Source organism: Scardinius erythrophthalmus (assembly GCF_964197995.2).
Source record: "Scardinius erythrophthalmus genome assembly, chromosome: 23".
In the NCBI taxonomy this organism is placed as follows: Eukaryota; Metazoa; Chordata; class Actinopteri; order Cypriniformes; family Leuciscidae; genus Scardinius; species Scardinius erythrophthalmus.
This window is the reverse complement of record NC_138243.1, coordinates 12,709,242-12,726,502: the sequence shown is the minus strand read 5'-3', so window position 1 is coordinate 12,726,502 and position 17,261 is coordinate 12,709,242. Positions and strand designations below refer to the sequence as shown.

General features: G+C 37.0%; 1 protein-coding gene across 1 annotated transcript in view; it reads left to right on the top strand.

The window, feature by feature from the left end:
• The window catches only part of gfra2b (GDNF family receptor alpha 2b), a gene marked incomplete at its 3' end in the record, with an annotated part of 61,983 nt that overhangs the window by 31,540 nt on the left and 13,182 nt on the right, over positions 1-17,261 (top strand). The window contains exon 4 of the mRNA XM_081354646.1: positions 4,283-4,667. Coding sequence (XP_081210772.1) covers positions 4,283-4,667 — 385 coding nt within the window. The remainder of the gene's footprint in view (positions 1-4,282; positions 4,668-17,261) is intronic.

The window sequence follows — 17,261 nt, the reverse complement described above, 5'->3', positions numbered from 1 at the left end:
GTATAAATGCACAAATGCTATAGCTTAATCACAAAAAATAATGTAATTATATATTCCTCCTTTAATGCATTTAAAAGGCTATGGGCCAGATTCACTAGCAGCTTGTGCCAGCACAAACCTTTTTGAGTTAAAAAACTACTGTCGGGATTTACTAAAGACATGCAGTGGAAAATTAGCGCTGAAAAGGCGTGGACTGAGTTGTTTTTGTGGCTGACCTTATTGCATATGCATTTGTAGTTTCCCTTTCAGATGCAAAATTTATGTGTGGAGAACATTTAAATGAATCATCCGTGGCCCTCAAGTCACTGTTGAAAATGGTGCAGATTCACATAACATTCCCAAAAATGCTCTCCAAAAAGTCAAACAGGGTTTTCAAGCCATGTCAGATTTCCCCTTTGATTTTCCCGGTTCAGGACCATGGACAACACACAATGTTCCCCCGACTGCATTTACCTTGCCCACAACAGAGTTCCATATGTCCCTTTAGCGAGCAGGTTGGACATTGTGATTTTGAAGTATTTTACTATAATTATTAGATTTCTCAACTAACACTTCCAATTCTTCAGCAGAAAACTCCTCTTTCCACAGCCTCTCCTTGGTCTGTGTTGCCATGCTGTTTCCTGAGAAAAGCATATGTGTAAAATCTATGTATCTATACAGTATATATATATATATATATATATATATATATATATATATATATGTGTGTGTGTGTGTGTACGTGTTTGTCAGATTGCATTTAACAAGTTGTGCCTGTGTCGACCCGCACCTGATGAGCACCAGCTCTGCTTATTTGCGACCCAATGCTAATTTGTGCTGCTCTTGGTAGATTGTGTTGGTCATTATATAAATGATTTGACTGTACTTGTGTTCTTAAATTTGCACGTCAGCGGAAGATCACGCGCAAAACTTGTTCCTCCCATTGGCGCATTTGTGGAATTGTGCTCTCACGCTAATTTGCCCTGTTTAGAAAATCTGGCCCTACATATGTCTATATTAATAATATAATACAATTTGATATGAATATTCCACATTTCTGCCACAATACCATGGTGCAATTAGTGTTACTACAGTAAATCCAGGGTAAATGATGGCGATTTGTAGATTTAAAGCCTTCTGACTGTATCATTGCTCACAGTGTTTCTCCTGTTTTTCATCTGGCTTTAAACTAGTTTAAAACACCAAGACATTTGAATTCAAGTGCTTCTTACTGGATCTCACAGTGCTGTAATCTCACGATCAGCGAGTAAACGCTGTTTGAACTTTGAGCCGAGCGGATAAATGGTCCGTGTGGCGCAGTTCAAATGAGTAGCACTGTTTCGTTCCGCTTTTGGCGCATAAAAATGATATCGAACATTTATTGAACTCTTGTTATCATATTTTTATGTCAAAACTCTTAATTAAATGACTTAATTAATATGTATAGTAGTAGTGCATTACTGTTTAAGACTAATTTAATATGTTTAACATCGTGAAATTTCTTCACTCATTCAAGCTATTTTAAAAGACTGGAATGGACCCTCTTCACAGACTGTGATGATGCGCTTCCACAGTTATCAACATCACAAATCTAGTGAAGTTTTCTTTGATCATTTAGCACTTCTGCTTTGAGTGTTAATGCAATGGCTGACGGCAAACATTCAGTCTTTTTGACAACTGTAATCAATCTCTCTATTGCTTTTTCCCTCTTTTGGAATTCCGTGGAAACACTATCATTGATTTATTTTTCCTTTTGTTATTGGAGCAAATTGGAATACAAAAATTAGGAGATGAGCACTAGGCTGCTGCAGGTTAGTAGGAAAATATATTATTCAGAATGCATATTTGGAAAAGAAAATATATTTAATTTCAGCAGGTTCAATATAATTCATGTTAACAGAGCACATGATTCACTGTTTTAATACACTCACAGCCTTAAAACATAATAATCTCCATTCTCACGAGTAACTGTCTGTGGAGTGCTGAACACTGCTATCGGAAACATCTGAGCCATAATTAGTAGAAAGCAGAAGTAGTTGTTGTGCAAGTAGTCCATTATTTATTCTGAAGCCAAAAAAAGTTTAAGGAACATAAATATTCAAGACATGATATCAAAACATAACATTTCAAGTTTAATTAGAACCACTTGATCATTTTTAGTAATGTAAAAACAGGCTTTTTAATAAATGCAGTTATTGCCTAAGGACCTGTAGGGGTTTGTGAAGCAGAAGAGAGTTTGTGAGTCTGGCGAGAGAGCAAGGATGTTTTTGCCAGAGAGGTAATCAGCGGACAGGTACACTTTCCACTTACATGACCTTGTGAGAAGCGAGGCCTCGGTGAGATCTGTTTTGAAGCCCCTGCCCGATTCCCTCAGCTTTAATAAAACATGTGCGAGCACGCAGCAAGGAAGCGCTTTGAGTCGCGGATACTGTAAAAACCTTGTCTGTCAGAGAGATAACAGGGTAGCTTTGGCGTAGTGCTAATTGGCCATTGCGTTCCTATATGCAAAGAATATTTATCACTTCTGACAGGGCTTGAGAGCATTTCTCTTTTTTTCCACTTGAACAGTTTTGCCCTTTGCAAACTGTGAGATTTATTAGTGTATTTGAAGATGCACAGTGTGATAATTAGTTTTGGAAACATGAGGAAATGTTGGCCAGTGTTCCTTTGGGGTAGGATGTTTAAAACTGCTTAACATGCACACACTGGTTGACACACACACTCATTACAGATAAAGGGGGACTCTGGGGGCCGTGTCTTTGCTGCCAGACCCCCCTTAGCCAAAATGGTATATTTGACCAAGCTACGAAATATTTCCCATGTGCTTTGCTCTGTTTAACAGCAACATTATGCAATTTTGTTACAGCATACATGGTATTTTTATCTCCATCCCTGTCACTTTGGCGTTATTCTGCATCATATGAATAGGACAAGTGGATTGCCCATGAACAAAAAATACAAAAACATATTTAATACACATATTTAAACATAACTAATACACTGTTTGCACTGTATGTTATTGATTCACAAAAAAGAATCAGCTCATAAGAGTTAAACATTTCCATTTGTTTGGAAATTGGACTACACTGTCATGCTCTATATGATTGATTCACAAAAGCAGGGGGTCTTAAGAGTCATTCGTTCAGGAATCTTTCTGCACTGCTTGCGCTGAGTGTTTCTGAATCACGAAAAAGAACAGAATATATATAGTTCAAAATATTCATGCTTTCAGGAATCAGACTACACTGGTCACCCTGTATGTAATTTATCTTTTAATGTTTTTATTTTTTTTTTGCCAAAAAGAAGTTGGTCTTAAAAATCGGACTATACTGGATGTACAAGAAGTTTTTAAATCTCTAAGAAGAACAGGTTCAAAAGAGTAATTCATTTATTCATTGTTATTAATTCAGTAAAATGAATCAGCTCATAAAGTTCATTTGTTTGAAAATCAGACTGCATGGTCATGCTGTATATGTTACTGATTCGCACCAAAAAATCAGTTAAAAAAATATTTAATTCAGGAATCGTAGTACTCTGCATATTTCGTGTTGTAAACCGCATAAACAAAATGCAGTTATGACAGTTATGACATTTTGATTAAACATTACAAAGTAAAAAAAAAAAAATGTTTTTGGTATTTTTTAAAGATGCACTAAAATAAGAAGGTAAATAATCCTGATAAATGTTTCCTTAAACTGTAGATAATTAAATATTGCCAGTGTGGCATGATTCTCATCCTGGAGCATGACAATGACAAAGTCATCTTAAAAAGATTTCAAAAATCTGAAAAGACTATCTTCTAAATGACAAGCAAGAGCTATTTCACACTGAACCACCCAAGACTTCTAACAATGGCTTATCCAGCAGTTCTCATTGGGTAAAATCTAATTAAACATGCTTCAAAGGACAAAAGCCTGACTACCATGAAGCCGCCTGTGCACATTGAAATGAAAAACGCCATTAGAGCACATGTTAGCTCTTATCAAAGAGTCAGAAAAGGTCATAATATGTCATGGTTTTCAAACCGAGATGTGAAAAGAGGCTAATTTGGAGGACACATGCGCAGCTAGGGTCATATTTAATAAATGCGCTTGTCTTGATTATTTTCATATATGTGCCTTGCAAAATACTTTTATTAGAAGAATACATGTGCACTGACATTTGCAGGTTCAAAAGCTGAAGCAACCTGACAGTATGCTGCCTGAGTAGAAAAATCTAAATATGTATTTTCACTTGAATCTGATTTGTCTCTGTTTAGCCAAGCATGCTGACCCTCACTGTTGCCCTCTATTTGTGCCGACAGCCATGGACTCCGCTTCTGCAAAAGGGAATCTGTGTTCTGACACAGGCAAGCCCTGCAACCCATGCCTGGATGCCACGAAGGCCTGCAACCTCAACGACACCTGCAAGAAACAACGCACTGCACTCATGGCCACCTGCAACCCTGCAACTCCCATTCAGCAAACTCATGAAACCTGCAACCGAAAACGCTGCCACAGAGGTCTGCGGCAGTTCTTCGACCGCGTACAAACGGAATTCAGCTACCCGTTACTCTTCTGCTCCTGTCGGGATAAAGCGTGTGCTGAACGTCGCCGCCAAACCATCATGCCTGCTTGTTCATATGAAGAGAAGACAAAACCCAACTGCCTTGAGCTAAGGAGGACCTGCCGTTCAGATCCGCTCTGCAGGTAAGGTTATCCCGTCCGGGTCACGGCACCAGAAACGCGACAAATTTCACTAGGGCTTCAACCAAACTATTTTGATAATCAATTAAACGTATGCATGCTCCAAAAACTCTGAAGTTTTAAAGTCCTAATTTTCTTTGGCATTTAGGTTATCTATAAGCAAGTGTGCTCAAAACCATGACAAAATTCACATTTAAAAAGATATAAGCTTTCAAAAACCAATATGCATCAATGATTTTGATGACATCACTCTGCACTTCAGCATCTCACCAGATTTTCTGTCCAATCAAATGCTCTCTAGAATCTGAAGCGCCCTGCCCCTAACCAGCCATGGCCTGTCTGTATGGACTATTCATCCAAAACATAGACCTCTATAAGAACTGAATCAATAATAAATTGTAAATGTGTTCAGCATTCTGCAACAACTATTTTGGGATTTTTCTTAGGACTGACCCCTATTTGTCAACTAACCGTTAGTCGAATAGAAGAGGTTTGGTCAACCAAAATTGTATTAGTTGTTTAGTCACAGATACTAAACTCCTCAGGAAGTGGCGAAATCAGAATAACTACAAAACGTTGTGCTTTTGTAAAATAATGGTGTTTTCTGCCGATTCGGTCTCACTGAACTTGAGCATGTCATAGAAACAAATTGAAACTCAGCACAACTTGCCTCACAGACATTATAAATATATCTATAGAAAGCTTGAAATGCCTACGTTTAAATGAACAAATTCAAATGGAAAATAAATATTCTCAGATTATGTAATCCCTATGAAACATGCGTATAGGCGCGTCCACTAGCTACTGCGGAGATGACGATTCAGCATCGTCGACTTGATCTCTGCAGCCGAAAATACAGAAAACATTACCAATAAATTAAAATGATTTAATTTCTCTTTCCTTTTTTTCATGACACATTTATAATCATTACGTTTGCCAGTGCGCTGTGGCAAGCTTTATGCATGCATTTGAGCACTGATTAGGTGCATGCATTTTATAGGCAGTTAAAGGCTAATTATTATGATTTATGGCTTAATAATATAAATGCGAGATTAGTCGACTAATTGCTTAAATGAACAACTACTAGTCGACTAGAAAAATCTTTAGTCGAAGGCAGCTCTTGTTTTTCTATACTATTTTAAGTCATAACGTGAGCAGGATATATTAAAATTTAGTATTATGATAATAGACATTACTTTCTTTTCCTCAAAGGAATTCCTCCACAACTTGTAATATTCTAAAACAACATTCAATGAGTGCTACTTTAAGGCAATTATATGTGTCGTGTGTACTAAAGTATGTCAATCAACATTAGACCCCCACTCTCAGGCTGAATAACGCAAGGACACTAGACCTCTGCCAAAAGTGTTATATAAAGTAATATAAAGCTTCCAAAATGTTTGTCATAAACTAACGCTAAGACCCATAATCTGCCATATCTAAATTTACTGCCAGGAGCCCTACTGCCCCCTACACTATAGACGCTAAAGCTGTGGCTGAAATCGGTTACTTTTTCCACACAATTACTATTTTCTATATGGTAAATGGCACATTGTGCACTATATAGCGGATAGGGAATGATTCAGACAGTATAAATATGCTTTCTATTGGGGTGAATAAAGTCTGGTTTTGCATTGTCACACGGTCCAGAGACACGATAGCACAGAGCGGAACATATGAGCGATACGGCACGGACCAAAAAACAAATCTGACCCATTTGAATTCTACACAAAATGCCTTATTTTAAAGCGACATTAAGGAAATTAGGATGAGAAAGAGTTAGACAGCAAAATTATGTGCACTGTTTTGCTTTAGTGACAGTTTCATATTAAATCTAAAGGAGGAATCTATTAGACTGGCATAAGAGCTTATGAGGAGCTCAACGGCTCTGGACGAGCTGTGATATAAACGAAAATGCTGCTGGCTATTTAAAAAAAGGGGAGGAGCTGCTCGATATGTCCCACCTGTCCTCCTGTTGCCCCCAGCATGCAGAAACCCTGAGGTATTTTGTGAAAAGTGCAAAGACCTACTTATTGAGTAGCTGTTGAACGGACAGCAGAAACCGAAAGAGGTTGGATCAGTAGGCAATTCATATACTGAACACAGATTACAAACATTGGATCAGCAGGAGATCCATATGCTCAAAAACAATGTAGAGATTGAATCAGTAGGTGGTCAAAAAGCAATTCACTACAGATGTAACTGATATGTAATCTATATAGCCAAGGGCACACAACCTATTAGAAGCATATTATTGACCCAAACACTCATGCTGACAGACAGCCCACAGCAGCACTGCATTGACTATAACATCTGATCAGTATACAGTGTATCCAAGCATGCAATGTCTTGACCCTGTCTTATCACATAATGTCTTAATGTCAGAAGAACTAAAATCATTGACCGATCACACAACCAGAGAACACTTGTAGTCTATTACTAACATTTAGAATAGATGTTTTATTGAATGGGGAGTGTTAATTAACCTAGTATGGTGAACTACGAGAAAATCGATTGGCTGTGTGTCAAATGAGCCTTTCTCTTTAAAGCCTGCGCTCACCTCTCCCCAGTTCATGCGTCATTCATCAATGCTCACCCGGGACTACAAGAGATGTCCTGAAGACAAACCTGTCTTTGAAAGGCATTGAAAGAAAAAGCAACTCTAGAATCTTCTTGCTCATACTTAAAAAAGAAGTTAGGGGTCACAAACACTATTTAACTGAATTGCAAGACTGGAGATTATATTAAATGAAATGCAACAACACCAGCCACATTTACATGGACACTTTTAGTTTCAAATGGAATGACGATGAGCACACAAAAAGCAAGCACTTGTGGGACAACGCTGTCATGCACCACTTCACAGACGATGAGTTGAAAGAGAATTGTAGATTGAACCTACAGTCATTTATTATATTCAGCAACAACATCAGCTTGTGTGTCATTCATCATTACGCCATTTCAACGTCATCGCAGATGCACAAAACTTTCCAGTTTCGGTTTTCAATCTTATCGAAAGTTGAATGGATTAGAATAAGTTTATCCAACCTCTCTCAACCTGATCGGTTTAGGCATTTTTACTCCGATTTAGGTGTTTACATGGAGCATTTTCATTCGGATTGGACTTTTAAACAGATTGTAATAGGAATACAATGCTCCATGTAAACACACTTACTGTTGTGAATGAAATGGCATTTATTTCTTTATAAAACAAAGTACTTTTTGGACCGGCTAACTTTTAAAACAAATTAATGTACTTGTAGTGTAAAGGTGAAGCATGTCATATTTGTGCCTCTAGTGGCACCAAACAGAAATGCAAAAAAATAAATAAATAAATACATTTTAAACAAGTTTCAAAGCCTATTTCTATAAAAGGGTATAGAAAACTTCAATAAGTACGCTTTGCTCAAGCTTCCTTCACTCAAACTTTATGAAAATTATTTACACAACCTCACAAAAATTGTAAGATGGAACATAACAGGATGGAAAATCAGGAGCTAAAGCTAGCCATTGCTTGAGTTATAACTTACATGAGGATATCAACTTGAAAGTCATGTTGATAACTGTATTTCGATAGTTTCATATAGATTTCTGTAATTTATCAAACAGGATGGAATGTTTTGGAGTGACACACCAAATCTAAAACTAATGCTACAAAACAGTACCAAATCCCCATTTCAAACTTTAAAACCATTCCAGAGTATTCCAGTCAATCATCATCACAGTCAGACGTAAACTGAACAAGATTGCTCTATGACTCACCCAGACAATTTCACCATATTGGAAATAACATCAAATGGCACATGTAATCAGCGTTGTTTGGCCTGTCTCAGATTTACAAGATGGATATTAAATCAATCTAAGGACTTAGATAACACAGCATTAATGTTTATAAAATTGTTTCCCCAACAGACATGATGTCACTTCCTGGGGGATGATGTCATTGGGAAACTTGATTTCAGTTAAAGGGATATAAAAAAAAAACAAAAAAACTATGAACTAGGATGAAAAGTGATATTGAATACATTACCTATTAAACAATTTTGTAAAAAAAAAAAAAAAAAAAAAAAAAACTCTGGTATTGTTCATTTGGGAGTCACGCTTGTGTTGTCCGCGGTCAAAAGTGACCAAACACCTGAAATGTAATTGTTTTGTTCAGTGTAATGTATTCTTGTGTAATGCTGTGTTGTAACCACTAGATTCCTGTATAGCTCCATATAAAAACGCATATCAATTATCTAGTTGTTTTTAGACATAAATACTTATTTTATTAAGTTGTGGATTTAGATATGTTTAGACATTCTCAAAGACAAATTTTGGTCAAGTTTTAGAAATGTTGATTTGAAGTGTCAGTTTTTGCATTATTTTTACTATAGTCAAACCTGAACACAGGGAAATACATTTTGTTACACATAACATCAAAATTCAATAAAAATGTAACAAAAATGAACAGAAATACTTTATCAGAGCTTAATCACCCTGATTTCAACCTCTAATTTGAGACTTCTGGCTCTTTGCCATATTGTTACAGCCACTCCAGTTCAGTTGATTGTGTATAACAGTGTGTTGTGTGTAAGTGACTGTGTGTTTGAGTGGGTGTGTGTTTTGCGCTCTAGATATTTTAGAGAGTCACTTTTTTTCTGCATCGTGGCTGATTTGTAGATTGCACAGATGCACACACAAAAAAAAATCTCTGTATTTTCGTATTTTTGTGTATTTCCCATTCATTTCCTATGACGACCACGAACAACTCAAGTGTGAATATTTATTTATAACCATTTAGCTTTTTCAAATCAAGCCCACATAGCAACTGCCACCGAGTTTCATACCGGTCGGATGAAGTTCCTTCCTCGAGTATGAGCTCCATATTTTCACTATATCATACTATACAATATGTGCCAGAAAAGCCAGATGCATCATACAATGTGCTATAAAACATGTTTTATGATTAAAGTTTGTTCAAGCCGTTTTTTTATTTTCTCTAAAGCGTCAATAAACTGTTCTGTTAAAAATGGATTATTTCATATTCAAGGCTTTACAGGGTTAAATAACTTATATTTTCTTACAATAAAATCCATATGATAATATAATAATATGTAAAAACAATGTAGTATTTTATCCAATTTTTTAAAGACATACTTGGTGGGAGCACAAAAATATACTGCATTATAGGAATAGCCAATATATAAAACAAACCATCCATCCTGATTTTAACAAGCTTGCTGCAGCCTTAACTCCGGCTCTTATTACACGAATGGCCACTGGGACCCAGACTCTTTGTCCTCAAACACTGTATGATGTGTGAACTGAGAGAAAAGTGAGGGCCCCCGCCAGGCCAACCTGAGGTCTTTGGCTGCCCTTTCTATCTGTGATAGCCTCCAGAAATCACCTTGCCTTTCTCATAGCAGGAGACTGGAGGACATCCAACAATAGAACTGACTCAGTGAAGTGGCCTGGCTGAGAGATACAGTAAACAGACACACTCATATGTATTGTTGTCCCTGACTTGAATCACTTCCCAAGACCCTGCCATTCATCCATCTACCTACCTACATGTCTGTCTGTCTGTCTGTCTGTCTGTCTGTCTGTCTGTCTGTCTGCCTATTTATCTATCATCTACCTACCTACCAACCTTCTTTCTTCCTTACCAAAATATTGTTTGTTTTCAAATCAGGATTTTTTTTCTTTTTTTTTTTACAAGAAAGACATTGTTTGTTGTCCTCTTTATATAATTTTAAGGTAACACTTTATTTTGCAGTGTCCTTGTTACACATGTTACATGTAGTTACTGTAGTAATAACTATAAAATATTCATACTTGCATGCAACTAACCCTAAACCAAACCTTAATCCTAATCCTAACTCTATAGTAAGTACATGTTCATTATTAATACTCAGTACTTAAATGCATAATTACACAGTGACACAGACACCTTAAAATAAAGCGTGACCAATTTTAATATATAATTTAGGTCTCAGAAGGATAAAATATCCTTATGTTCACAAGTAAATGTGAAGAACAATCATTTGATTTTGCTAGATATGTAATGGTGATACAATTCTAAATTAAAAGCAAGTATTTACAAAAATTTAATATTTATTTGAATTTTTAATGGTGCATTCTGATACATTTCACATACTTCTTTGATGCTTTTTTGATGCCATAACTGAACACAAATAAGATTTATCTGAGCTTTTGACAGTGTCCAAACCCCATTTTGAATAAGCTACCATACAGATGAAGCTTTGGCTTAAGCTTAAATGTTGAAAAAGCCAGTCATAGACTCTTATTTGAGTCAGGTGACATGGATATTAGATTCAGTGTGCCTGCAGGAGTTGTGTAAATGATTCATGGTCTTATTGCTTAGAAGTCATGGTCATGGTCCTGAATCCCGCTGGACCTCTGGACTTCTTAGAAGATGCTAATTTAACCACACAAGCGTAAAAATATGCACACGCAGGAAGTAAATCACATTAAAAGTAGGTACAAAGTTTAGAGTTTAAATACCGGTCATAATGCTTCTCTTTCATTTAACTTTTTATTTTAACATTTTATTGCCATGTAAATCCAGCAAGAATGCATATTATTGATCAGTGTCATGGAATAATTAAGTCACATTTTTTATGACAGTGATTCATAGATTTGTGTTTATATATTTCAATTGCTCCTCGCTCCCCTTACCCCCACTGGATTATTTTCACATTATATTATTTGGGTCTGAATTGTGGTGCGTTTGCATCATCAAAGCTGTTTACCCCGTTTCTTGGTAACAACGACACAGGAGAAGGTGGCAAAGTGCATAGCGTTGCTCACCTCACTTTTATATTTTTGTTTTTGAACCTTTGGTTTTGTTATCTAAGCATCAGCACATAACTGCACTTGTGTATATCTGCAGCGAATGTGCTGCAAATGCTCTGAAGAATGAAGGAGTCCATTTCTGCAGAAGGCGAACAGAAATTAGATATACACACAGTTTTGTTGAATCATACACAGTCAAAAACAGCAGCGAATCATACGCGTTTATATCAGCAACGAACCGTACCAGACCCAGACCACCCTTTTTATGCAGACTCGGGTACGGTTCACGGGTGCGCACCAGAGTTCGGAAGACAGCGTCTGACGTCAGTCGAACCCGGGTGCACACTAAAAGTGCTAGTGTGAAAGTGTGTTTACACTTGGCAGGTGTGGTTCGAATAAAATGAACTCTGGTGTGATTGATCTGTTAGAGTGGTTCAGTTGAATAAGCATGAACGCTGCCATCTGAACCCTGGTGCACCAAACAAGCGGGCCGAGACTGCTGAAAAGATGGGTCTCGGTCCACTTTCAAACGAACTCTGTTGTGGTTTGACTGAAAAATGAACCAAAAACAGGACATGATGTCACAAGATTCAATCCTAAAAAGGACAGAATGCTCAATCATACCTATTTTTTGTCATCATAGTCGCAGTGTTGCCCATCACAGTTCGGTACAGGCATCAAAACTGCGTCTCCTTGCAGCAGATCTTCGTTTATGACTTTACACATTTGGCTTTAGGGGGGTTTCTTGGTATCTTTAGGTTCAGTGTGAACGCTAAGTGAACCAGGACTAAATGTATCATTTTCTTTTTTGGTCCGGACCAAAAGAACCAAGAGGACTGAACTACAAGTGTGAACACACCCTTAATGGTGTGTCAGAAAAATGTCAGAAAGGACATGCTAAAGTTGAAGTGCACTGAACAGCTGAAGAACCAAGTCCAAATGAAGTATAAAAAGGAAAAATTCCATGGCTGAAATATTTGGCCTTGATACTTTGCTTGTCTGAATGTGTGCTGTTTATTGTTTGTGGATATCCATGCTGGACTGAGGCCAGAGTATGAAGAGGACTGGCAGCCAAACCATCTGTTCCTAAATCATCAGTGATAAAAACTCCAATTAGGAAATGACTGGGCAACAATGATACGCAGCTGAAGAATTAAACATATTTTTCATCTTAAAGGTACACTCAGTAATTTTGTGAAAGTTAAAATAGTTTTGCACTTAAAAAATAATCAATGAAAGAATAGAAATTTACTCTTACACGCTCAGACATATTAGTCTTCTAAAAAAAAAGTGTATTCTGCATGGAGCAGGTCACCCACTTAATGGCTCTGCCATTTCTACGTCATTTGACCAGCCGTGCAATGGACTAAGTTACTATTACTAATAACAACAAAAATAATACTTTACTTGATATACTGTAGTTTTTAGCCAGTGCAGAGAGAACCCAGTCTAAACAAAGCAAAAATAATTCAGATGCAACATAATTTTGTCCGTTGATGGTTTGGGTCAGCATATATGCAATCCACCTGACAGTTGAGACAGAATGAATAACAAAACGAACAGCTTTGCAGCGAGGGACCAGTGATTAGTAAACAAACTTCATCATCCAGGCCACTAGGAGTCAATATAAAGACCAAAATCACTGGGCAAAGCCGGTGTCATGATAAATCGGGTCCTCCCTTGAAATTGGGTCAAACTAATACAGACATTAATGGTCATTATAACATAGTTCTAACAACATTTATAATAACATGATTTTGTAGGAATTGCAATCAGGTGCTAAAGAGAGTACCTATTAAACGTAATTTTAGCCAATGGGATTGCTTGGGGTCCTAACATAGACCTGGGGCACGTTCAAGTTCAAAACGGTGCGCAACGTTTTGCTACGGTTTCCGGGTTGAACATCATGTTTCCTGGAAACGGCGTGCACTTATGTGAAACGGGGTTTGAGATACGTTTTCTCGTTTGATGGGTGTGTCAGAACTGCAGTCCAATCAGAAGCAACATGTATATAAAGCATGCGGTATTAAAGTGAACTCGCAGAATGGGTTCAAGGAAAGTAATTTACAAATGTGTTCGATGCAGCTCGGTATACGCAACAACTGAGGATATTAGACGACATGTTTGTCGTAAGTTTTATTGTAAAAATATAGGATATCAACATGATGTAGTTGTTTATATTTTTAGCTTCATTGCAAGTGTATGACATTTGGCATAGAAATAAACAATGGTAATTAAGTGCTTTTCCTAAAAATGAGAAAGAAAATACAGGGTATTAAAACAGAATGAACTACAAATAAAGTCAGTATGTGAGGCTAAATAGATTTGTTTTAGTCTGAATTAGGTAAAATGTGTGCTTCCATTTCAGTTTCAGCAATCCCTTCACTCGATTGGGATGTTCTCTTTTGTTCTGGGCGGTAACTGCGGTAAGTGCAGTAACTGTAACATTGGGCATATTTTGTAATATTAAACACATATTTATACCGACTTCATCAGGCTCCGAAAATTCTTCACAAAGAACACAAAGAATGGCCTTCTCAGCTGCCATAGTTGCAACTCTTGCGTCATCAGAACAGTGTGTTCAACGCATCACCGTTTCTGTTTAAAAAACGTTGTGCAACGTTTTGTCAGCCCTGATTTCGAGGGAGGACCTGATTCGTCACCATACCAGCGGACGAAAATGCAGTTACATTACTTTTTACTTAAGTAAAAAAAATAATTGAAAGATAACAAAAAGTAGATAAACAGATTCTACAGTTTGTTTAATTCAATTAAAATTATTCAATTATTCATATTTTGTCAGAACCTCTAGTAAAATACGTTATTCTGTTTAGTTGTGTGTTCAAAATCGTGGAGAATCATGATCTCTATTTGAAGCGAAATAAAAAAATAATCGTGATTTTCAGTTTAACCAGAATCGTGCAGCTCTAGAATAAAGCATTTGATAGATGCAGCTGACTAAACCATTTTGACAATCAGTTGTTTCAAAGAGTTGTTGAAAGAGAAATTAAAAACCAAACCCAGTAATTATTTTTCTGTAACCCTTGTTCATCATCTGCAAGTCACCACTGCTCTCAGTAACTCTAGTTAGAGAATGATTGGATGATTTCTGCACAGGATGTTTGGCAACGAGAGAGTGACATCCGTTTAGAGATGTCCCTGAATGACATAGCGGGCTGATGATGTCTCCTGAGGGAAGCGGGTAACGTTAATGCTGATGATGAAGGTTTAACCTGTTACCAGGGGCATTCATTTACACATATCTATTCTGCTTCCTTGAGCCAGCCAGAATGTAATTAACAATGTAAATCATCAGCTCCACTGAGGGATTCGTTCAGTTAGGCAAGCATCGTTATTATGTTCCTGGTTTAATAGAAAAACAAGGCAGTCCATGTTGTTCATCTTTCCTGCTTTGCCATTAAAAAAAAAACAACAACAACTCAAACCTCATCATATAACCTAATTTTGTCATCTAAAAATACACTTCATGTATCAACCAAAATAAAGGAGATGTTTGTAATTTTTGAATGTTAAAATGTTCTTCTATCCCAGCCATTTGTGGAAAAAACAACATGTAATCTGTAAATTGATTGCCACAAATAAATAAATAAATTCATGTGCTTTTACCATTACTCTCTTTGAGTTTGACCCAGCCACAGCTTAACCAATAGTATGAGTTTGGGGGCGGGGTTATCTGTTTGGGTGACCAATAGCAGATGGGGGAGTGTTTTTTGGGAACATGTCTGAAAACAATCATTGTTTTACTTTCGGTCGTTTACAAATGACACACTCTACCTTTAACTGTTTTTTTTTTTTTTTTTCCAAATCATTGAAATTACTGTTAATAAATAGCCTAATATTTAAGGGTCAGATGCAGTAGAAAGATGCCCTGGCTCCGCCCTCCTACGTACTTCCGCTCAATTTTCATTTTCCTTCAGTACGTTGTCTTGGTTTGCGGTACATTCGTGGGTGTTCTCCAGCCAAATTTTTACCGGTCCAATCAGTGAACAGAGGGAGTGGCTGAAAACGATGATGTTGAGGTCGTGCGCTAGTTTGATTTGTAGGGTTACGTCACGACCAAACATTAGTGATTGGTTATGGCAGATCCAGAGTGGCTCTGGGCAGATTCAATCGTTTTAAACTTCAACAGAGTACCCGCCTACAAAGAAGTTAACGCTTGTCAATGGAGAGTGGCCAGACTCTCTGTACAAATGAAATGTACGAGAGTCTGGTAGGCTAGTAGAAAGAGCTCCTTAAGGTAAAAACTGCACATTCACTTTTTTCAAGTGTATTTTCTGTCACGTCTACAAACTTCACATATCCGCTTCAGGACATGGCCGTCTAAGTTCAAGGGGTTGAATCATGATGGTAGACTGATAGAATATTCATGATCTCTGCACAGAAATGAAAGCTTTAGCATAAGTTCTGCTGGGAAGACTCAATTACTACGTCACTTATTGCCTTCACTTCTATCCAATCATATTCTTATGCTCACTGTATAAAAGCACGGTACTTACACGTTTGAGTTCGCAGATACTGAAGCGACGATTACCCCCATCCTCCCCACCACCACCAGGATGGTCCCGTCCATACCTCCCAGGGGGGGTCGGCTGCGCCCCTGCCTTCATCTTTAGGCAGGAATTGCAGATCCGATACTCTCGGATTATGCACTACGGACGGGGCCTACGCCAAATGACTTTGTAGTTTATCAGCTTGCTGAGCTGTCAATAAATGTATGGTTTATTGAAATAACTCTCCCGAGTCTTTCTGGTAGAACTTGAAGTAAGTGAGGTAACATGCTGAATTCACATGAAACGTTTCTTCAGTGGCCTTAACATGAATTAAACAGATGTTAGGTTTAAAATCATGCTGTTTTAAAAAGTAAGATTGTGGCAAGATAATATATTTTTTTCAAATATTTGTGTGGGTGTTAAAAAAAAAAAAAAAAAAAACTTTCAAACTTTCTATAGATTTATTATAGTCAGTACAATGTTTTTGAAATGTTTTTGAAAAAAGTCTCTTATGTTCACCAAGGCATATTTATTTGATTAAAATACAGTAAAAACAGTAATGTTGTGAAATTATTCTTATTCTTGAGTATGAACTCTCTCCCTGAGCACTTTGCACACACATAAACTCACGACACAGCCTTCCCTCAAATAACGCGAGCGAGATGGAGATCTCAGGCTTGGCGCCCTCCTCCAAAGACCCTGATTAATAGTGAATCATCCTTTGCAGCACTTTGAACCCCTGACTCACCAACGCAGCTACGGTGTGAATAATAACTCAACCGTTCTTACTGTGGGGTCCATAGGTGTTGCCTGCAGGGTGTTTACATCCCGGAACAAAGAATGTTATCGTTCTCAGGAGCACTGGCCGAAAAGGTCATCCTTTCTTTAAATATTTTTATTATTATTATTATATTTTTTTTTTTCAAATAACTATTTTAATATTTAAAAATGTAATTTATTCCTGTGATGTCGAAGCTGAATTTTCAGCATCCTTATTCCAGTCTTCAGTGTCACATGATCCTTCAGAAATAATTATAAAATGCTTACTTGCTGTAAGAAACATTCTTAATTATTATCAATGTTAAAAACAAATGCTTAATATTTTTGTGGATATTGTGACATTTTTTTTTTCAGAATTATTTGATGAATAGAAAGTTCAAAAGTACTGCATTTATTTGAAATACAAATTGTTTTTAACACACACACACACACACACACATATGTATATATAATTTTTTGAATGAGTAAATTTAATTGCCACAATATTTGACATTACTACTTTTATCCA